The sequence below is a fragment of the Mustelus asterias genome, chromosome 1 (assembly GCF_964213995.1).
Source record: "Mustelus asterias chromosome 1, sMusAst1.hap1.1, whole genome shotgun sequence".
Classification (NCBI taxonomy): Eukaryota; Metazoa; Chordata; class Chondrichthyes; order Carcharhiniformes; family Triakidae; genus Mustelus; species Mustelus asterias.
In genome coordinates this window covers 198274376-198298941 of record NC_135801.1, presented here as the reverse complement: position 1 = coordinate 198298941, position 24566 = coordinate 198274376, and the positions used below count along the sequence as shown (strand labels likewise).

Below are 24566 nucleotides of genomic sequence, written 5' to 3'. Positions count from 1 at the left end.
TCGACCCTTTGACCCCACTCCACCATTCATTTCGATCATGGCGGATCATCCAACTCAATTTCCTGATCCTGCTTTCCACCCATATCCTTTGATCAATTATGACCATACAGTGCAAAACTGTTCGCAAAATGGATACAAAATTGTTTGAATAATAAGAAACAAAGTAATGGTCAATGGGACGTGTGAATGCTCCAGAGAATGTCAATATATCGAAGGAGAAGGTGTTGGGTATCCTAAATTGCATTCAGGTAGACAAGTCTCCGGGGCCAGATGGAATCTATCCCAGGTTCCTGTGGGAGGCAAGAAATAACTGGGGCCTTGACAGATATCTTCACATCCTCTTTGACCACAGCCGAGGTTCCAGAGGACTGGAGAGCAGCCAATGTTGTTCCCTTGTTTAAGAAAGGAAGCAATGATAATCCTGGAAATTTTAGGCCTTTGAACCTGACGTCAGTGGTGGGGAAGCTTTTGGAAAAGATACTGAGGGACAGGATATATGCACATTTGAAAGAACATTGACTAGTTAGTGACAGGCAGCATGGTCTTGTACAGGGAAGCTCATGTCTCATCAAATTGATTGAATTTTTTGAAGAGGTGACGAAGATAATTGAGGGAAGGGCTGTGAATGGAGTTTATATGGACTTTAGTAAAGCATTTGACAAGGTGCCACATGACAAAAACTAAAATCACATGGGATTCAGGGTGGGCTGGCTGGATAGATTGAGATCTGGAGGGAACTGTGGGTGGTCTGATTAGTAGGTTTGTGGAAGATATTGATAGTGCCAGAGATTGTCAGAGTACGCAACAGGATAGACATAGATTGAAGACTTGGGCACAGAAATGGCAGATGGAGTTTAATCCAGACAAATTTGAGGTGATGCATTTTGAACAATCAAATATATGTGTGAATTATACGGTAAATGGCAGAACCCTTCGGAACATTAACATACAGAGGGATCTGGGCGTACAGATCCACAGTTCCCTGAAGGTGATTCAGAAGGCATATGGCATGCTTGCCTTCATTGGCCGGGGCATTGAGTACAGGAGTTGGGAAATCGGCTATATAAAACCTTGGTTAGGCCGCATTTGGAGTATTGCGTGCAGTTCTGGTCACCACATTATCAGAAGGATGTGGAAGCTTTGGAGAGACTGCAAAGAAGGTTGACCAGGATGTTGCCTGGTCTCGAGGGTGTTGGATATGAGGAGAGGTTGAATAAACTAGGATTGTTTTCACTGGAAAGACCGAGGCTGAGGGGAGATCTGATAGAGGCCTACAAAATTGAGAAGCATAGATAGAGTGGATAGTCAGATGCTTTTTCCCCAGGTGCAAGTATCAATTACAAGAGGGCACAAGTTCAAGGTGAGAGGGGGAAAGTTTAAGGGAGATATGCGGCAAAGTTTTTCACGCAAAGACTGGCGGGTGCCTGGAACGCGCTGGCAGAGGGGGTGGTGGAAGCAGGTACATTAGCAACATTTAAGAGGCATCTGGATGGGTACATGAATAGGGAGGGAATAGAGGGATACGGACCGAGTAAGGGCAGAAAGTTTTATTTAAGTTACGTTAGGACATGATTGGCACAGACTTGGAGTGCCAAAGGCCTGTTCCTGTACTGTACTGCTCTTTGTTCTTTGTTTTCACTCACTGGAGGAAGGGGCTCCACAAACATCCCCATCCCCAGCACATCCGTGCAAAAGATAAGGCAGAAGCATTCACAGCAATCTACAGCCCAAAGTGCCAAGTGGATGATCCAAATTGGCCTCCTCCAGTAGTCCCAGCATCTCAGTTGCCAGCCTCCAGCCAATTCAATTCACTCCACATGATATCAAGAAGTTGTTGGAGGCGCTGGATACTCAGCAATAACCTGCTCAGTGACGTCCAGTTTGCGTTTCGCCAGGGTCACTCAACCTCTGACCTCATTACAGCCTTCGTTCAAACATGGACAAAAGAGCTGAATTCCAGAGGTGAGGTGAGAGTGACAGCCCTTGACATCAAGGCCGCATCCGACCGAGTGTGGCATCAAGGAGCCTCAGTGAAACTGGAATCAATGGGTATCAGGGGGCAAACTCTCCGCTCGTTGGAGTCATACCTGGCACATAGGAAGGTGGTTGATCTGAAAAGGACTTACAACCATCAAACGAATTTGCTACGCAGTCGGTCTCCATCTCACTCTGGGGTAGTCGCCTGTCTCCTAGCGCACCTTCTCCCATCCATAACAACTTCTGCTTTATGAATAAAGGTGTAGAGTTCAAATGAGAGGACATTATGCTGAACTTGTACAAGACACTAGTTCAGCCTCAGCTGAAGTATTGCGTCCAGTTCTGGGCACTGCATTTTAGTCAGGATGTAAGGGCAAAAAAGATTCATGAGAATAGTTCCAGGGATGAGGAATTTCAATAATGAAGATAGACTGGAGAAGTTGGGACTGTTTTCTTGGAGAAAAGACTGAGGTTTGACTTTTTTCCATTCATGCTTTGTGGATGTTGGGTAGGTCAACATTTATTGCCCATCCCTAATAACCTTGAGAAGAGGGTGATGTGCTGCTTTCTTGAACTGCTGCAGTCCATGTGTTGTAGGAACATCCAAGTGATGTTCAGGAGAGAGATTGCATTGTAGGACTTTGATACAGCTGAGTGCCTTGAGTCATCCACATCACTGTCAGTCTGGAGTCACATGCAGGCTAAAGCAGGTAAGGACAGCAGATTTCCTTAATGAGCCAAATGGGTTTTTGTAATCAATAATAGTTTTTTAGTCTTAAACAAGTTTTTTTTCACAGAATGGATGGAAAGAAATTTGTTGAGTGTATTCAGGAGGAATTTCTCATTCAGTACGTGGATGGCCCGACTAGAGAGGGGGCAAAACTTGACCTCCTCTTGGGAAATAAGGAGGGGCAGGTGACAGAACTGTTAGTGAGGGATCACTTTGGGACCAGTGACTATAATTCCATTAGTTTTAAGATAGCTATGGAGAATGATAGGTCTGGCCATAAGTTATAATTCTAAAATAAGATCAGGCCAATTTTAATGGTATTAGACAAGAACTTTTAAAAGTTGGTTGGGGAGTGTGTTGGCAGTCAAAGAGACGACTAGTAAGTGGGAGGCTTTCAAAAGTGTGTTAACCAGGGTTCAGGGTAAGCACATTACTTTTAGTGAAGGGCAAGGCTGGTAGAAGTAAGGAACCCTAGATGGCTTAGGATATTGAGGCCCTGATCAAGAAGAAGGAGGAGGCATATGACATGCATAGGCAGCTGGGATCAAGTGGATCCCTTGAAGAGTATGAAGGTTCTCGGAGTAGAGTTAAGAGAGAAATCAGGAGGGTAAAAAGGGGACATGAGATTGCTTTGGCAGATAAGGCAAAGGAGAATCCAAAGAGTTTCTGCAAATACATAAAGGGCAAAACAGTAACTAGGGAGAGAGTAGGACTTCTTAAGGATCAAGAAGGTCATCCATGTGCAGATCTATAAGAGATGGGTGAGATCCTAAATTAATATTTCTCATCAGTATTTACTGTTGAGAAAAGCATAGATGTTAGGAAACTTGGGGAAATAAATAGCGATGTCTTGAGGAGTGTACATATTACAGAGAAGAAGGTACTGGAAGTCTTAAAGCGCATCTAGGTAGATAAATCCCCGGGACCTGATGAAGTGCATCCCAGGACACTGGAAGGCTAGGGAGGAAATTGCGGGTCCCCTAGCAGAGATATGTGAATCATCGACAACCACAGGTGAGATGCCTGAAGATTGGAGGGTAGCAAATGTTGTGCCTTTGTTTAAGAAGGGCTGCAGGGAAAAGCCTGGGAACTAAAGACCAGTGAGCCTAATGTCTGGAGTGGGTAAGTTGTTAGAAGTAGGCATAGTGGTTAGCACTGTTGCCTCACAGCGCCAGGGACCTGGGTTGAATTCCGGCCTCAGGGGCTGTCTGTCTGGAGTTAGCATGTTCTCCCCTGTCTGCGTGGGTTTCCTCTGGGTGCTCCGATTTTCCACCCACACTCCAAAGATGTGTGAGTTTGGTTGATTGGCCAAGCTAAATTCGCACTCAGTGTCAGGAGAATTAGCAGGTAAATACGTTGGTTTACGGGGATCGGGCCTGGGTGTGATTGTTCTCGGATAGGGCTTGGGTGTGATTGTTCGTGGGATTGTTGTCAATGCACGCTCGATGGACCAAACAGCCTCCTGCTGCACTGTCGGGATTCTATGATTCTATTCTATGATAAGGTATTCTGAGAGACAGATCCTACAGGCATTTAGAGAGGCAAGGATTGATTAGGGACAGTCGGCATGGCTTTGAGTGGAAAATCATGTCTCATGAATTTGATGCAGTTTTTTGAAGGGGTAACTAAGAAGAGGGCAGTGCAAGGCCTTTGACAAGGTACTGCATAGTAGGTTGTTGCATAAGGTTAAATCTCACGGGATCCAGGGTGAGGTAGCAAATTGGATACTAAATTGGCTTGAAGACAGAGGGTGGCACAAGTTCAAGGAAAGGGGGGAAAGTTTTAGTAGAGATGTGTGGGGGAACCTTTTTACTCAGAAGGTGGTGGGGGTCTGGAATGCACTGCAAGTGAGGTGGTTGAGGCAGTTACGTTAGCCACATTTAAGACTTATCTTGACAGACATATGAACAATTGGGGAATAGAGGGATATAAGCGGTTAGTCTAGATAGGTAAACATGATCAGCGACACTTGGAGGGCCAAAGGGCCTGTTTCTGTACTGTAGTGTACTTTGTTCTTTGGAAGCCTGTGACCTCCGGGATCAGTGCTGGGTCCATTGTTATATTAATGATTTGGATGAGAATTTAGGACGCATGGTTAGTAAGTTTTCAGGTGCCACCAACATTTGTGGCATAGTTGACAGTGAAGAAGGTTACCTAGGATTGCAACGGAAACTTGATCAATTGGGCCATTGGGCTGATGAATGGCAGATGGAGTTTAATTTAGATCAATGTGAGGTGATGAATTTTGGTAGATCGAATTGGGGCAGGACTTAGTTAATGGCAGGGATTTGGGGAGCGTTTTCGAACAAAGAGATCTAGGGGTACAGATTCATAGCTCCATGAAGGTAGAGTTACGGGTGGACAGAGTGGTGAAGAAGGCATTCAGCATGCTTGGTTTCATTGGTCAGAACACTGAATACAGGAGTTGGGACGTCTTGTTGAAGTTGTACAAGACATTGGTAAGGCCACACTTGGAATACTGTGTCCAGTTCAGGTCACCCTATTATAGAAAGGATATTATTCAACTAGAAAGAGTGCAGAAGAGATTTACGAGGATGCTACCGGGACTTGGTGGTTTGAGTTATGGGGAGAGGCTGGATAGACAGGGACTTCTTTCTCTGGAGCACAAGAGGCTTAGGGATGATCTTATTAGAGGTCTATAAAATAATGGGGGCATAGATCAGCTAGATAATCAACATCTTTTCCCAAAGGTAAGGTGATCTAAAACTAGAGGGCATAGATTTATGATGAGAGGAGAGAGATACAAAAGGATCCAGAGAGGCAATTTGTTCACACAGAGGGTGGTGAGTGTCTGGAACAAGCTGCCAGAGGTAGTAGTAGAGGCAGGTACAATTTTGTCTTTTAAAAAGCATTTAGATAGTTACATGGGTATGATGGGTATAGAGGGGTATGGGCCAAATGCGGGCAATTGGGATTAGCTTAGGGGTTAAAAACTGGGCTGCATCTACGAGTTGGGCCAAAGAGCCTGTTTCCATGCCATGAATTTCTATGACTATGACTAATAATAGAATTTCTGCAGTGCAAAAGAAGACCATTTGGCCCATCGAGCCTGCATCGACAACAATCCCACCCAGGCCTTAGCCCCGTAACCCCACACATTTACCCTGCTAATCCCCTGACATAAGGAGCAATTTAGCATGGCCAATCAAACTAACCTGCTCTGAACTGTGGGAGGAAACCAGAGCACCCAGAGGAACCCATGCAGACAGCGAGAACTTTAATTCATGAATTGAATTTAAATTCCACCAGCTGCCATGTTGGGATTTTAATCCATGTCCCAGAGGTTTAGATTGGGCCTTTGGATTATTAATCTATCAAATTTACTGCGAGGCCACCACCTCCCTGCACCGATAGATATTCAAAACATGAGGTCTGGACAGGGTTAATAGGGAGAAGATGTCCACCCGCATGAAAGGATCATGAATGAGAAGGAACAGAGTGAATGTAACTGGCAACAGAAGCAAAAGCGACATGAGGAAAATCTTTTCATGCAGCATGTGGTTGAGGTCTGGAAAGTATTGCTTGAGTTTGGTGAGGCAGGTTCAATTGAAGCATTTGAACAGGAATTGGGATGTTGTCTGAAAGGGAAGATTGTGCAAGGTTACAGGGAGAGGGCAGAAGAATTACACTCTGTGATTTGCTCATTTTGATATCTGGTGACGACATAGAACATAGAACATTACAGCGCAGTACAGGCCCTTCGGCCCTCGATGTTGCGCCAACCAGTGAAACCAATCTAAAGCCCCTCTAACCTACACGATTCCAATATCATCCATATGTTTATCCAATGACCCTTTAAATGCCCTTAATGTTGGCGAGTCCACTACTGCTGCAGGCAGGGCATTCCACGCCCTTACTACACTGAGTAAAGAACCTACCTCTGACATCTGTCCTATATCTATCACCCCTCAATTTAAAGCTATGTTCCCTAGTGCTAGCCATCACCATCCGAGGAAAAAGGCTCTCACTATCCACCCTATCTAATCCTCTGATCATCTTGTATGCCTCTATTAAGTCACCTCTTAACCTTCTTCTCTCTAATGAAAACAGCCTCAAGTCCCTCAGCCTTTCCTCATAAGACCTTCCCACCATACCAGGCAACATCCTTGTAAACCTCCTCTGCACCCTTTCCAATCCTTCCACATCCTTCCTATAATGCGGCGACCAGAACTGTACACAATACTCCAAGTGCGGCCGCACCAGAGTTTTGTACAGCTGCAACATGACCTCATGGCTCCGAAACTCAATCCCTCTACCAATAAAAGCTAACACACCGTACACCTTCTTAACAACCCTATCAACCTGGGTGCCAACTTTCAGGGATCTATGTACATGGACACCAAGATCTCTCTGCTCATCCACACTACCAAGTATCTTACCATTAGACTCTATATTCCTGTTACTCCTTCCAAAGTGAATCACCTCACACTTTTCCGCATTAAACTCCATTTGCCACCTCTCAGCCCAGCTCTGCAGCTTATCTATGTCCCTCTGTAACTTGCAACATCCTTCCGCACTGTCCACAACTCCACCGACTTTAATGTCATCCGCAAATTTACTAACCCATCCTTCTACGCCCTCATCCAGGTCATTTATAAAAATGACAAACAGCAGTGGCCCCAAAACAGATCCTTGCGGTACACCACTAGCAACTGAACTCCAGGATGAACATTTCCCATCAACCACCACCCTCTGTCTTCATACAGCTGGCCAATTTCTGATCCAAACCGCTAAATCACCCTCAATCCCATGCCTCCGTAGTTTCTGCAATAGCTTACCGTGGACATAATGGACTAAACACACGTCCTTCTGCACTGTAACACTTCCGTGAAACCTTAAATCTATGTCCTCTTTCTCGTATCAAAGGCTGTCAGGCAGCTTTCTGCTAGCAGGTTACCAGGAGGTGATAGCACCATATCTGAAGTATTGACATGATTAGGAAACTCACTCGTCTCCACTGCCTAACCTGGAACCAGGGCATTGTGCCAGAAGAATGCTTCAATAACTCTCTACAAATAGAGATTGAGCAGGTCCTTTTGTGACAATCATTGTAGATTATTACTACTTTCGACGGACAACAAAGTTCTTGCAGTATTATTAACCAGATTGAAACTACCTCAGTGAATCTGTGTCGCAGCATCAGAGTAGCTGCCGCGTACATAGAACATAGAACAGTACAGCACAGAACAGGCCCTTCGGCCCACGATGTTGTGCTGAGCTTTGTCTGAAAGTAGGTTGGAGAACAGTAACCATAATCTCCGCAGCATGTCAAATTCCAGGAATATCGAGTAAACAGAAATAATGGCCTTCCGTTTTGGGTTTGTTGTTCTGACCAAGACTTCAAACACTAAAACCAGAAAAGTCTGTGGAAGGTTCTGTACAAATATGTCTGTAAAAATGATGTGTCATTTGCTTGGTTCAAAATGGCCAACGCGATGCAAAGCGGTATGTATTCAGGTGTCTTTCCTGTTACCAACAGCACCAAGCAAGGCTGTTTATTGGCTCCAGCTCCATTTGCTATTTATTTCTCAGCCATGCTCCAGTTCACTCTCAAACACAGGAGTAGACATTCCATTCAGGACCAACGATAACATCTTCAACTTGCAAAGGCTCAAGGCTTTCACAAAGGTTACTGAAAAGGTACTGAGTGAATTCTTGTTCATGGATAACTACAGCCTCATACAACATGCTCAGGAAACCATTCAGCTGCTTTTGATCACTTTGCCTTGCCTCAGTAAACAGTGGTGACTGCTGTTAAAGGTTTAGATGGGGTAGAGTTTGTAAAATGTGTTCAGGAAAATTTTCCACATCAGTAGAGAGGAGTGCCAACTAGAGAGGATGCGATATTGGATCTCCGATTGGGAAATGAGTTAGGGCAGGTGATGGATGTGACTGTGAGGGAACATTTTGGATCCAGTGATCATAATGCCATTAGTTTCAACCTGATCTTGGATAAGGATAGATCTGGTCCCCGGGTTGAAGTTCTGAACTGGGAAAAGGCCAAATTTGATTAAATGAGAAGGGATCTTGGAAGTGTGGATTGGCAAAGGCTGTTCTCTGGTAAGGATGTAAATGGAAAGTGGGAGGCCTTCAAAGGAGAAATTTTGAGAGCGCAGAGTTTGTATGTTCCTGTCAGGATTAAAGGCAAAGTAAATAGGAATAAGGAACCTTGGTTCTCGAGGGAGATTGTAACACTGATTAAGAGGAAGAGAGAGTTGTATGAAATGTACAGGCAGCAAGGAACAGATCAGATACTCGAGGAGGATAAAAAGTGCTACTTAAGAGGGAAATCAGGAGGGCTAAAAGACAACATGAGGTTGCTTTGGCTGACAAAGTGAAGGAAAATCCAAAGAGCTTCTATAGGTATGTTAGGAGCAAAAGGATTGTGAGGGATAAAATTGGTCCTCTTGAAGGCCAGAGTGGTAGACTGTGTATGGACCCAAAAGAGATGGGGGAGATACTAAATGGTTTTTTTGCATCCGTATTTACTGAGGAAACGGACATGGAGTCTACGGAAATAGGGCAAACAGGTAGGGAGGTCATGGAACCTTTACAGATTAAAGGGGAGGAGGTGCTCGCTGTCTTGAGGCAAATCAGAGTGGATAAATCCCCAGGACCGGACAGGGTATTCCCACGGACCTTGAGGGAAGCTAGTGTTGAACTTGCAGGGGCCCTGGCAGACATATTTAAAATGTCAGTATTCACGGGGGAGGTGCCGGATGATTGGAGGGTGGCTCATGTTGTTCCGTTGTTTAAAAAAGGTTCCAAAAGAAATCTGGGAAATTATAGGCCAGTAAATTTGACGTCGGTGGTGGGCAAGTTATTGGAAGGTGTGATAAGGGATAGGATCTACAAATATTTGGATAGACAGGGACTTATTAGGGAGAGTCAACATGGCTTTGTGCATGGTAGGTCATGTTTGACCAATCTATTAGAGTTTTTCGAGGAGGTTACCCAGGAAAGTGGATGAAGGGAAGGCGGTGGATGTTGTCTACCTGGATTTCAGCAAGGCCTTTGACAAGGGCCCGCATGGGAGGTTGGTTAGGAAGGTTCAGTCGGTAGGTATACATAGGGAGGTAGTAAATTGGATTAGACACTGGCTCAATGGAAAAATTCATGGTATTTGCTGCCAAATAAACCTGTTGGTCTTTAACCTGGTGTTGTGAGACTTCTTTCAATGGAAGAAGCCAGAGAGTGGTTGTGAAGGATTGCTTCTCCGAGTGGAGGCCTGTGACTCGTGGTGTGCCGCAGGGATCGGTGTTGGGTCCATTGTTGTTTGTCATCTATATCAATGATCTGGATGATAATGTGGTAAATTGGATCAGCAGGTTTGCTGATGATACAAAGATTGGAGGTATAGTGGACAGTGAGGAAGGTTTTCAAAGCTTGCAGAGGGATTTGGACCAACTAGAAAAATGGGCTGAAAAATGGCAAATGGAATTTAACGCAGACAAGTGTGAGATATTGCACATTGGAAGGACAAACCAAAGTAGAACGTACAGGGTAAATGGTAGGACTCTGAAGAGTGCAGTTGAACAGAGGGATCTGGGAATACAGGTACAGAATTCCCTAAAAGTGACGTCACCGGTGGATAGGGTCGTAACGAGTGCCTTTGGTACATTGGCCTTTATAAAGTGGAGTATCGAGTATAAAAGTTGGAGTGTTATGGTAAGGTTATATAAAGCATTGGTGAGGCCAAATTTGGAGTATTGTGTACAGTTTTGGTCACCTAGTTACAGGAAGGATGTAAATAAGGTTGAAAGAGTGCAGAGAAGGTTCACAAGGATGTTGCCGGGACTTGAGAAGCTGAGTTACAGAGAGAGATTGAATAGATTGGGACTTTATTCCCTGGAGCCAAGAAGATTGAGGGGAGATTTGAAAGAGGTGTATAAGATTTTGATGGGTATAGATAGAGTGAATGCAAGCAGGCTTTTTCCGCTGAGGCTCGGGGAGAAAAAAACCAGAGGGCATGGGTTAAGGGTGAAAGGAGAATAGTTTAAAGGGAATATTAGGGGGGGCTTCTTCACGCAGAGAGTGGTGGGAGTGTGGAATGAGCTGCCGGATAAAGTGGTAAATGCGGGGTCACTTTTAACATTTAAGAAAAACTTGGACGGGTTCATGGATGAGAGGGGTGTGGAGGGATATGGTCCAAGTGCAGGTCAGTGGGACTAGGCAAAAAGTGGTTCGGCACAGACAAGTAGGGCCAAAAGGCCTGTTTCTGAGCTGTAATTTTCTATGGTTCTATGCTGCCTCACAGTGCCAGGGATCCTGGTTTGATTCCAGCCTTGGGTTTGGAGTTTGTATGTTCTCCCTGTGTCTGCGTGGGTTTCCACTGAGTGTTCCAATTTCCTCCCACAGTCCAAAGGTGTGCAAGTTAGGTGGATTGGCCATGCTAAATTGCCCCTTCATGTTCAAAGATGGGTAATTTCGGTGGATTAGCCATGGTAAATGTGCAGGGTAACAGGGATAGGACTGTGGGGGTTGGGCCTGAGTAAGATACTCTTTCGAAAAAGTCTCAATGGTCCAAATGGTCTCCTTCTGCACTCCCCCCATTGGACATTGGAACAACTGCCCTCATTGAAAACATATTTCTCCAGCCCCTCCCCAACATAGATTGCCGGTATTGGGGCATTGGGGCTCTCGCAATGGATTACCCATCCCCTGTTCCCCCCACTTCATGAGTCCCTTCATGCCCCAATACCACTTTTATGATTCTCCTTCATGCCCCCCTTAGGCCCCACCCCCCTCAGGCCCCTCAGCCCTTGGCACTGCCCATGACGTCCTGGCAGTGCCCATCTGGTAATGCCAGTTTGCCAAGTGCCAGGTTGGCACTGCTGGATGGGCACTACCCAGCCATCCTCTTGACCACGTGGTGGCCTCTGAGGCAGTAGTGACTCTCACCGGATTCCTGCTGGAATCCCGGGAGCAGGGAGGATCCAACTTATTTAAATATGCCTGTCTGATACTCCCCCCTCACTGAGTGGGAACCAGATTACACCTGGCAAAGTGGCTGGGAATATTGCAACGGGGTTTTGCTCTGGCACAACGCAACCAGAAAATTGTGACCAACTACAGCAATGTAGTTGACTCTAACCTGCCAGTCTGAAATGGCTGAGTAAGTCATTCACTTCAAGGGCAATTAGTGATGGGCAATAAATGCTGGCCTTGCCAGTGACTGCCATTTCCCATGAATTAATTTTTTAAAATCCTCTGCAGTAGCACTATTCGGGATGACAACCTGGCGAAAGCAAGCCCAGTGTTTGGCAAGGTTACTCACAAACCTTGGAAAGAGGTTGTCTCAGATCAGAGATCAGAAGTTCTTACTTCTCTGTGGTCGTCAGCCTTTTTCAATCTACCAGCATCACATAAAGCAACTAGAAACACTCCATCTTCAGGATCTGAGACCTATGGGCAACATCAGTTAGAGGAACAAAATCATCAACACCGAGATCCTTGCAAAGTGCTGCATACCATGCTCATCGAAGCCGAGCTTCACTGGGTCAATTATGTGGAACACATGTAGGATTTTCACACCTCAAATGCAGTATTCTGGAACCAGTGGAGCACAGGAACCCACATCACAGGATTCCCCAAACTTAGATATCAAGACAATCTGAAAGTTCACCTCAGAACTTGCAATTAAGCTGGATCCTAATACCTGATGTGTCTCTGTGTGCCCTGTTTGTGAGCAGATATCCACTCCATCTGACGAAGGAGCAGCGCTCCGAAAGCTAATGGCATTTGCTACCAAATAAACCTGTTGGACTTTAACCGGGTGTTGTTAAAACTCTTACTCCCAATACATGGACAGACCCAGTTGGAGTAGTCTTTGCCATCAAGTATTTTTGACATTTGAGGAGAATAGAGTCAGGACATGAGCAATGCCCTAAAGACAAAATCCTTCCAACACTGACTGCACAATGCAGTATTTCCAATTGGTTATACAAATCAAGACTTGGTCTAACGTCACACAAGGCTAACATCAACTTGGGTTGTAAACCCGCCTTTTTTGCTGAACACTCAGCCATTGAAGCAAGAGAAGAATCTATCAGTTCTTGCAGCCAGTGAATGGGAATAGCCTGTCTTTATCTCAGTGACACCTGTCATAATGACCTCAATCAAAACTCATTTTAATCTCCTTTGCGCCAAAGAAAACAATCAGTTTTTACAACCTGACCTGGTAGTTAATATTGTTCATTCCTGGAATGCTGCTAATAATTCTCCTCTGTACACTTTCAAAACTAATAATCCAGAGGTCCATGCTAATGCTCTGAGGACACGGGTTCAATTCAAATCCTACATATGGCAACTGGTGGAATCTGAATTCAACTAATAACAAATGAAAACTAAAATGAAACATTTGATTCAGTAATGGTGACTATGAAACCATTGTCAGTTGCTGTAAAAACCGGTCTGCCTATGGATCCTGACAATATTTCAGCAATAGTACTTGTGCTTCAGTTCCTGACACAATTCTAGCAAAGTTGTTCCAGTGCAACTGCAACACTGGCATCTAGCCAGCAGTGTGGAACATTGCCCAGGTATGTCCAGTACACAAAAAACAGAAGAAATCCGACCTGACTGGTTATCTCCGTATCAGTCCACTTTCAATCATCAGCAAAGTGATGAGATGAGTTGTTGACAACACTACCAAGTGACACTTGCTCAGTAATAACCTGCTCACTGACACTCAGTTTGGGATCCACCAGACCCCTGAGTTCGTTACAGTCATGGACCAAACATGGATAAAAGAGCTGAACTTGACATCAAGGCAGCATTTGACCGAGTGTGGCATCAAGGAGCTCGAACAAAACTGGAGCCAATAGGAATTGGGGGAAAACTGTCCGCTGGTTTCCGAGCACAAAGGAAGATGGTTGTGGTTGCTGGAGGTCACTCTTCTCAGCCCCATGATATCACTGCAGGTTTTCCTCAGGATAGAGCCTGAAGGACGGCACGGTAGCACAGTGGTTAGCACTGCTGCTTCACAGCTCCAGGGTCCCGGGTTCGATTCCCGGCTTGGGTCACTGTCTGTGTGGAGTTTGCACATTCTCCTCGTGTCTGCGTGGGTTTCCTCCGGGTGCTCCAGTTTCCTCCCACAGTCCAAAGATGTGCGGGTTAGGTTGATTGGCCGTGCTAAAATTGCCCCTTAGTGTCCTGGGATGTGTAGGTTAGAGGGATAAGTGGGTAAATATGTAGGGATATGGGGGTAGGGCCTGGGTGGGATTGTGGTCGGTGCAGACTCGATGGGCCAAATGGCCTCTTTCTGTACTGTAGGATTTCTATGATTCTATGATTTCTATGAAGGAAAAATGAGTGGGAATAGAGTGGGGAAGCAATGGCCTAGTGGTATTATCGCTAGCCTATTAATACAGAAACTCAGTAAATGTTCTGAGGACCTGGGCTCGAATCCCACTATGGCAGCTGGTGGAATTTGAATTCAATAGGAAATATCTGGGATTAAGAATGCACTGACGACCATGAAACAATTGTCAATTGTTGGAAAAACCCATCTGCTTCACTAATAACCTTTAGGGAAGGAAATCTGCCATCCTTACCTGGTCTGGCCTACATGCGACTCCAGAGCCACAGTAATGTAGTTGACTCTCAACTGCCCTCCAAGGGCAACTAGAAAGGGATGGGCAATAAATGCTGGCCAGCCAACGACACACATGACCCATGTATGAATAAAAAAAAGTGAATAAAAGAAAAACAATCACGTTGAGTCACTGTTGTTAGCGCACATTGCCAATTATTAGTTGCTTTTGAGTGGGAGGGGTCAACAACATTGTTCAGTGTCACTTGCTCACTGATGCTCAGAATGGGTTCCAGCAGAGTCACTCAGCTCCTGACCTTATTACAGCCTTGGTTCAAACATGGACAAAAGAGCTGAATTCCAGAGGTGAGGTGAGAGTGACTGTCCCTGACATCAAGGCAGCATTCGACCGAGTGTGGCATCAAGGAGCTCTGGCAAAACAGGAGGCAATGGGAATCGGGGGAAAGCGCTCCTCAAGATAGAAGCTCAACATCTGATGAAGGTCCCTCTTGGGTCCAGTGACCACAATATGGTCGAATTTCTGATTCAGATGGAAGAGGAGAAAGTTTGGTCTCAAACCAGTGTCCTCTGTTTGAACAGAGGGAAATATGATAGGATGAGGGATGAATTGGCTAAGGTAGACTGGGAGAGCAGGCTGGCAGGTAGGATAGCTGAGGAACAGTGGAGGATTTTTAAGGAGATCCTTTTCAGTTCTCAGCAAAAATATATTCCAGCAAAAAACAAGGATTGTAAGAAAAGGGAGAACCAGCCATGGATAACGAAGGAAATAAAGGAGAGTATGAAAATAAAAACAGCTGCGTACAGAGTGGCCAAAAATAGTGGAGAAACAAGTGATTGGGAAAAATTTAAGAAACAACAAAGAGAGACTAAGAAAGCGATAAAGAAAGGAAGGATAGACTATGAAGCTAGGCTAGCAATTAATATAAAAAATGATAGTAAAAGTTTTTATAAATATATAAAAAGGAATAGAGTGGCTCGAGTGAATGTTGGACCCTTGGAGGACGAGAGGGGGGAGTTAATAGTGGGAAATGAGGAAATGGCTGAGTCTTTAAATAAGTTTTTTGTGTCGGTCTTCGCGGTGGAGGACACAAATAGTTTGCCAAATATTAACGATAGAGGGTTGGCAGCAGGAGAAATACTTAATACAATTAATGTTACCAGAGAGGCAGTGCTGGGTAGACTAATTGGACTGAAGGTGGACAAGTCCCCGGGTCCGGATGGAATGCATCCCAGGGTATTGAAAGAAATGTCAGAGGTAATAGTGGATGCGTTAGTGATTATTTATCAAAACTCGTTGCATTCTGGGGTAGTGCCGGTTGATTGGAAAACGGCTAATGCTACGCCGCTGTTTAAAAAAGGAAGGAGACAAAAGGCGGGTAACTATAGGCCGGTCAGCTTAACGTCTGTAGTAGGGAAAATGCTGGAATCCATTATTAAAGAGGAGATAGCAGGGCATCTGGATAGAAATGGTTCGATCAATCAGACGCAGCATGGATTCATGAGGGGAAAGTCGTGCTTGACGAACATGTTGGATTTTTATGAAGATGTGACTAGGGCGGTTGATGGAGGAGAACCGGTGGATGCGGTGTTTTTGGATTTCCAAAAGGCGTTTGATAAGGTGCCCCATAAAAGGCTGCTGAAGAAGATTAGGGCACACGGAGTTGGGGGTAGTGTGTTAAAGTGGATTGGGGACTGGCTATCCGACAGGAAGCAAAGAGTCAGAATAAATGGGTGTTTTTCCGGTTGGAGGAAGGTAACTAGTGGCGTGCCGCAGGGATCGGTACTCGGGCCGCAACTGTTTACCATTTATATAGATGATCTGGAGGAGGGGACGGAGTGTAGGGTAACGAAGTTTGCAGACGACACAAAGATAAGTGGAAAAGTGAATCGTGTGGAGGACGGAGAAGATCTGCAGAGAGATTTGGACAGGCTGAGTGAGTGGGCGAGGATATGGCAAATGGAGTATAACGTTGAGAAATGCGAGGTTATACACTTTGGAGGAAATAATAACAAATGGGATTACTATCTCAATGGAAACAAATTAAAACATGCTACCGTGCAAAGAGACCTGGGGGTCCTTGTGCATGAGACGCAAAAGCCCAGTCTGCAGGTACAACAGGTGATCAAGAAGGCAAATGGGATGTTGGCCTATATTGCGAGGGGGATAGAATATAAAAGCAGGGATGTCTTGATGCACCTGTACAGGGCATTGGTGAGGCCGCAGCTGGAATACTGTGTGCAGTATTGGTCCCCTTATATGAGGAAGGATATATTGGCATTGGAGGGAGTGCAGAGAAGGTTCACCAGGTTGATACGGGAGATGAGGGGTTTGGATTATGAGGAGAGGCTGAGGAGATTGGGTTTGTACTCGTTGGAGTTTAGAAGGATGAGGGGGGATCTTATGGAGACTTATAAGATAATGCGGGGGCTGGATAGGGTGGAGTCGGAGAGATTCTTTCCACTTAGTAAGGAAGTTAAAACTAGAGGACACAGCCTCAAAATAAAGGGGGGTCGGTTTAAGACAGAGTTGAGGAGGAACTTCTTCTCCCAGAGGGTGGTGAATCTCTGGAATTCTCTGCCCACTGAGGTGGTGGAGGCTACCTCGCTGAATATGTTTAAAGCGCGGATGGATGGATTCCTGATCGGTAAGGGAATTAAGGGTTATGGGGATCAGGCGGGTAAGTGGTACTGATCCACGTCAGATCAGCCATGATCTTGTTGAATGGCGGGGCAGGCTCGAGGGGCTAGATGGCCTACTCCTGCTCCTATTTCTTATGTTCTTATGTTCTTATGAAGGAAAATAGGTAATAGAGTGGATAAATGTGATTTTTAAATTATTCATATTGTGTAAGTATTATTAGCACTTATTTCCAATCGCTAATTGCACTTGAGTGGAAGGGAAATCAAGCAGCACTTAGCAATAACCTGCACACTTGTGTTCTGCTGGGGATAATCAGCTGACCTCATTACAGCCATGGTTCAAACAGAAGAGCTGCACTCCAGAGGTGAGGTGAGAGTGACTGCACTTCACTTAAAGACAGCATTTGACCGAGTATGGCATTAAGGCAATGGAAACCGAGGGAAAACCTTCCATTGCTTGGAGTCATACCTGGCACAAAGGAAGGTGATTGGAGGTCAATTGTCTTAGTTCCGGGACATCACTGCAGGAGTTCCTCAGGGCCTTCGGCCCAACTATCTTCAGCTGCTTCATCAATGACTTTCGTACCATCATAATATCAGAATTGAGCGTGCTTGCTGATGATTACACAATGCATAGCACCACCCAAGACTCCACAGATACTGAAGCAGTCCATGTTCAAATACTTGACCTGACAAATAAAATTCACGCCACGCAACTGCCAAGCAATCGCCATGCTCAACAATAGTGAGTGTAACCACTGATATTCAATGGCATTACCATCACTCAAACCCAACATCTTGGGGGTTAACACTTACCAGAATCTGAATTGGACGAGTCATATAAATGCTATGGCTACACGTTCTGGTCAAAGGCAAGGAATCCTGTGAAGAATAACTCACCTCCTGACTCTCCAAAGCCATCTACAACACACAAGTGATGGAATAATCTTCATTTACCTGGATGAGTGCACTCCAAGAGGCGAGGTGAATGCAAAGCAGCCCACTGGATTGATACCCCTCCCACGAACATTCAATCCCTCCAACACTAACGAACAGTGGCAGCAGTGTGTACCATCTACAAAAAGCACTGCAGGAACTCACAAAGGCTCCTTAGGGATGCAGCTTTCTAAACCCATGATTGCTGCCTTCTTGATTGACAAGGGCATCAAACACATGAGAACACCACCACCTGGATGTTTCCCTTCAAGTCACTCACTATCCTGACTTGGAAATATATCACCGTTCCTTCACTGTCGCTGGATCAAATTCCTGGAACATCCTGCCTTGCAGCACTGGGTGTACCTACACCATAGGAATCGCAGCAGCTCCAAGAAGGCAGCTCACCAGCACCTTCTCAAGGGCAACTAGGAATGGGCAATAATACTGGCCCAGCTGGCAATGCCCATATCACATCATTACATTTTAAAAACTGATATAGTCTGGTTGGGTTGAATGGTGTGTTTACATGTTGTAATTTTTATGGAATTAATTTGTTGTTTTCAGTCAGTCAGTTGCTGCGTTCTTTACTCACCCTCCGGGAACGCAGCAGATGATCAATCAGGGTGAACTCAGGGGAGGTGTTTTTAACTCCACAGCTACTCGGTCCTGGAGGGAGATCCTCAGGTCGGTATAATAAATGGCGGCCATGTTTATCCCCTGCAAGATGTTCAATGATGTAACTGCGATTGCTGAACACAATCAGAGCACTGCAGGAAAGAAAACACGTCATGTTAGCCTGACCTCGCTGATTAGAATGTGCTATGAAGTTGTTGTTACACTGAACAGGGGGTTCCCAGAATGCAACCCTCACTCAAAAGATCACTTTGTTTTGATTTTATCGAATGTGGATGAAACAGATTCATAGGACCGCCAACAAACAAAGAAAACATTAAACATGAAAAGGAATAGATTACAATTCAATATTCCTCTACTCCTCCTTCAGGTTAACATTTACACACAGGTTTAAGGTTACTACAGACGGCAAAATACCTTTGAAGCAACAACCGTCTCATCAGCACCCAAAATCAATGGGATCAATTGGGTTGGGAGACCTAAGTGGCACCCGATCCATGGCATCAGCAGTGGGCATCCGGCCCCAAGCACACATCACACTGACGGATTTCTGGCACCGTCAGCTCCGTGCCAGGAATAGGCGCATGCAGGGGGCAATTTAAATACCACTTGAATGTAATTACCAGGCCCGGGACTGAAGTCTCCAGGCCTGCTAGCCTCCCCCCACCCCACCCCCCCGCTCCTCTGCCAGGAACATTTTACTCAAGCAGGGTTTACAGTCGCTCCCCACTTGTGGGGAGATAGCGGCCGATCCCCCCCTGGAGTGAAGGGGGGGTAATCGGGGCACTGGAGGGGGATGTCCCCATTCATTGGCACCTTGGCAATGCCTACCTGGCCCTTGGCACTGCCCAAGGGGAATCTTGGCACTGCCCACTGAGCATGGGCAGTGCCAAGGGGATGAAGCCTAACGGGGCATGACCTAAAGGGGAGGGGCCTGATGCGGTGGGGCCTGATGGGGACAGGGGAGGTCCCGCTGGCAGTGGGCAGTCATGATCGGTGGGGGAGAGAGGGAGGCCAGCGATTGGGGCTGGCCATCAGGGTGGGAGGAGGGGGTTCATCCTGAGGGAAGGGGTTGGGACTGCCGGGGGGGGGGGCATTGGCACTGCAGGGTGGGTGGATCGGGGGGTGGTTTGAGAGATTGGGATGTGCTGGAAAATGGGGGTGTCGAGGCTGGCCCGGGCATGTTCAGGGGTCAGCGATTGGGCCGTGGGGAGGTTGGAGGGTCGGCGATGCGGGGGTTGCTGGGCAGGCCAGCTATCCCGAGGCTGGCAGTCTGGGGTCACTGCGCATGCGCAGATCTCAGCGCTGACAGATTGGCGCGTGCGCAGTGTCCCGCTCAGCACTGTGCTGCTGAGATCCCCAGCAGGAATCTGCCCCGCTCCCAGCTTTTCAATGGGATTTACGCGAGTGCACTCTGAAATGCGCAGTGTGGGAGATTCCGCTCTGAACTCCCACTGAGAAAACCAGCGTGATTTCCTCCAATTATCATGCGAATTCGAGACTTTGAATTTTTTTGGGAGAATCACCCCCAGGATTTGCGGAACTCTCCTCAGAATCACCCCCAGATGATTGTTATTTGACGGAGTCTAAATTCCACTTCCAGAAATGGATTGTAAAATCTTGTCTTGTAACATCACTTTCAGTCAGCAATCTGCATTCCAAAATTCAGTTGGTGTTTTCTAAAGACCCGAACGACCAGAGATTCCGCTTAAACTTTAGCAGTGAGTCTGTGCCAGGAACTTCAGAGTCATACAGCATGCAAACAGGCCCTTCAGCCCAACTTGTCCATGCTGCCCCTTTTTCTTAAATCAATAAGCTAGTTCCAATTGCCCGCGTTTGGCCCATATCCCTCTATACCCATCTTACCCATGTAACTGTCTAAATGCTTTTTTAAAAGACAAGATTGTACCCGCCTCTACTACTACCTCTGGCAGCTTGTTCCAGACACTCACCACCCTCTGAATGAAAAAATTGTCCCTCTGGACCCTTTTGCATCTCTCCCCAACTCTTTGTCCCTTCTACACTCTGAACGAGAATACCAAGTTTAACCACCATTTAGATCTCAGCCGTGACTTCTCAACGTTTCCGCAGGTAGCAATAAAACAATTACTACGGCTACTTTCAGGAGTCTTCTAGTAGTCCTCACAATCGATCTGTCCAAAATATTCTGGGTTCTCGGAACAGAAATGTTTTCTTCAAAGTCTCCGATCACTTAAAGAACAAAGAATAAAGAGTATACAGCACAGGATCAGGCCGTTCGGCCCACCAAGCCTGCACCGACACGATGCCTTTCTAAACTAAAGACTTTTTGTCTCTTCGCAATCCCCATCCTTCTATTCCCTGCCTATTCATGTATCTGTCAGGATGCCTCTTAAACGTTGCTATTGTATCTGCTTCGACCTCCTTCTCTTGCAGTGAATTCCAGGCACTTACCACCCTCAGTGTTAAAAACCTGCCTCTCACATCTCCTTTCAACTTTCCCCATTACCTTAAACCTATAGAACATAGAAAAGCTGCAGCACAAACAGGCCCTTCGGCCCTCAAGTTGCGCCGAACATGTCCCTACCTACTAGGCTTACCTATAACCCTCTATCTTACTAACTTCCATGAACTTATCCAAAAGTCTCTTAAAAGACCCTATCGAATCCGCCTCCACCACCACTACCGGCAGCCGATTCCACGCACCCACCACCCTCTATGTGAAAAACTTACCCCTAACATCTCCTCTATACCTACTCCCCAGCACCCTAAACCTGTGACCTCTTGTGGCAACCATTTCAGCCCTGGGGTAAAAGCTTCTGAGAATCCACTCTATCAGTACCTCTCAACATCTTATACACCTCTATCAGGTCACCTCTCATCCTTCGCCTCTCCAAGGAGAAAAGACCTAGCTCTCTCAACCTATCCTCATAAGGCATGCCACCTAATCGAGGCAACATCCTTGTAAATCTCCTCTGCACCCTTTCTATGGCTTCCACATCCTTTCTGTAATGAGGCGACCAGAACTGGGCACAGTACTCCAGGTGGGGTCTGACCAGGGTCCTATACAGCTGCAGCATTATCTCCCGATTTCTAAACTCAATTCCTCTATTGATGAAGGCCAGTATTCCATACGCCTTCTTAACCACAGCCTCTACCGGCGACGCTACAAGGACCCCAAGATCCTTCTGATCTTCCACACTGCCAAGAGTCCTACCATTAATATTATATTCTTTCATCCTATTCGACCTGCCAAAATGAACCACCACACATTATCTGGGTTGAAGTCCATCTGCCACTTCTCCGCCCAGTCTTGCATCTTATCTATGTCTCGTTGCAACTGCTGACATCCCTCTACACTATCCACAACACCACCAACCTTTGTCTCATCAGCAAACTTGCCAACCCATCCTTCCACTTCCTCATCCAGGTCATTTATAAAAATCACAAAGAGCAAAGGTCCCAGAACAGATCCCTGGGGCACTCCACTGGTGACCGACTTCCATGCTGAAAAAGACCCGCCTACACCCACTCTTTGCCTTCTGGAGTGCCCCAGGGATCTGTTCTGGGACCCCTGCTCTTTGTGATTTTTATAAATGACCTGGATGAGGAAGTGGAAGGATGGGTTGGCAAGTTTGCTGATGACACAAAGGTTGGTGGTGTTGTGGATAGTGTAGAGGGATGTCAGCAGTTGCAACGAGACATAGATAAGATGCAAGACTGGGCGGAGAAGTGGCAGATGGACTTCAACCCAGGTAAGTGTGTGGTGGTTCATTTTGGCAGGTCGAATCGGATGAAAGAATATAATATTAAGGGTAAGACGCTTAGCAGTGTGGAAGATCAGAAGGATCTTGGGGTCCGGGTTGATAGGACGCTCAAAGCAGCGTCGCAGGTGGAGGCTGTGGTTAAGAAGGCGTATGGAATACTGGCCTTCATCAATAGAGGAATTGAGTTTAGAAATCGGGAGATAATGCTGCAGCTGTATAGGGCCCTGGTCAGACCCCACCTGGAGTACTGTGCCCAGTTCTGGTCGCCTCATTACAGAAAGGTTGTGGAAGCCATAGAAAGGGTGCAGAGATTTACAAGGATGTTGCCTGGATTAGGTGGCATGCCTTATGAGGATAGGTTGAGAGAGCTAGGTCTTTTCTCCTTGGAGAAGCGAAGGATGAGAGGTGACCTGATAGAGGTGTATAAGATGTTGAGAGGTACTGATAGAGTGGATTCTCAGAGGCTTTTACCCAGGGCTGAAATGGTTGCCACAAGACGCCACAGGTTTAGGGTGCTGGGGAGTAGGTACAGAGGAGAGGTTAGGGGTAAGTTTTTCACTCAGAGGGTGGTGGGTGCGTGGAATCGGCTGCAGGTAGTGGCGGTGGAGGCGGATTCGATAGGGTCTTTTAAGAGACTTTTGGATAAGTTCATGGAAGTTAGTAAGATAGAGGGTTATAGGTAAACCTAATGGGCAGGGACATGTTCGGCGCAACTTGTGGGCCGAAGGGCCTGTTTGTGCTGCAGCTTTTCTATGTTCTATGTTCTATAATAGATGTGGGAACGGCTCTGGATGTAGTTTATATGGACTTTAGTAAGGCGTTTGACAAGATCCCACATGGCAGTTTGGTACAGAAACTAAAACCACATGGGATTTGGGGTGGGCTGGCTAAATGAATACAGATACAGAACTGGCCTGGTAATCATATTAGATGTCCTTTTTCATGCCCTTTTTTTGCTGCTCTAATTGCTTTCTTTAGTTCCTCTTGCATTTCCTATATTTCTTTTGGGCCACAGCTGAATTGCTCCCTTTGGACTTGCCGAATGCCTTTCTCTTCTTCCTCATCCAGTCTTGAATTGTCCTTGACATCCAGGGTTCCCGGAATTTATTGCTTCTACAACCAGGGAAATTGAGGGACTGGCCAAAAAGAAAAGAGAGGCGTATGTTAGGTCCAGGCAGCTAAAAACGGAGGGAGCTCTGGAGGAGTACAAAGAAAATAGGAAAGAACTCAAACGGGGAATTAGAAGAGCAAAAAGGGGTCACGAAATGTTCTTGGCAGACAGGATTAAGGAGAATCCCAAGGCATTTTATTCATACGTTAGGAACAAAAGGGTTGTCAGGGAAAAAATCGGACCTCTCAGGGACAAAAGTGGGGAATTATGCTTGGAGCCCAAAGAAGTAGGGGAGATCCTAAATGAATACTTTGCGTCGGTATTCACAAAGGAGAGGGATGTGTTGACTGGGAGTGTCTCGGAGGGGAGTGTTGAACCGTTGGAGAAAATCTCCATTACAAGGGAGGAAGTGTTAGGTTTGTTAGAGAATATAAAGACTGACAAATCCCCAGGGCCTGATGGAATCTATCCAAGGCTGCTCAGGGAGACGAGAGATGAAATCGCTGGGCCTCTGACGCAAATCTTTGTCTCGTCACTGGACGCAGATGAGGTTCCAGAGGATTGGAGGATAGCTAATGTGGTCCCGTTATTTAAGAAGGGTAGGAAGGATAACCCGGGTAATTATAGGCCGGTGAGCTTGACGTCCGTGGTGGGGAAGTTGTTGGAGAAGATTCTTAGAGATAGGATGTATGCGCATTTAGAAACGAGTAAACTCATTAACGATAGTCAGCATGGTTTTGTGAGAGGGAGGTCATGCCTCACTAACCTGGTGGAGTTTTTTGAAGAAGTGACCAGAATGGTTGACGAGGGAAGGGCCGTGGATATCGTCTATATGGACTTTAGTAAAGCGTTTGACAAAGTCCCTCATGCAGGCTGGTGAAAAAGGTTGGATCTCATGGGATAAAGGGGGAGGTGGCTAGATGGGTGGAGAACTGGCTTGGTCACAGAAGACAGAGGTTGGTAGTGGAAGGGTCTTTTTCCGGCTGGAGGCCTGTGACTAGTGGTGTTCCGCAGGGATCTGTATTGGGACCTCTGCTGTTTGTGATTTATATAAATGATCTGGAAGAAGGTGTAACTGGGGTGATCAGTAAGTTTGCGGACGACACAAAATTGGCAGGACTTGCAGATAGTGAGGAGCATTGTCAGAAGCTACAGAAGGATACAGATAGGCTGGAAATTTGGGCAAATAAATGGCAGATGGAGTTCAATCCTGAT

General features: G+C 46.1%; 1 protein-coding gene across 1 annotated transcript in view; it reads right to left on the bottom strand.

Annotated features, from left to right (window-relative positions):
• The window catches only part of LOC144480742 (disintegrin and metalloproteinase domain-containing protein 12-like), a 249491-nt gene that overhangs the window by 162444 nt on the left and 62481 nt on the right, over positions 1–24566 (bottom strand). The window contains exon 6 of the mRNA XM_078200356.1: positions 18454–18628. Coding sequence (XP_078056482.1) covers positions 18454–18628 — 175 coding nt within the window. The remainder of the gene's footprint in view (positions 1–18453; positions 18629–24566) is intronic.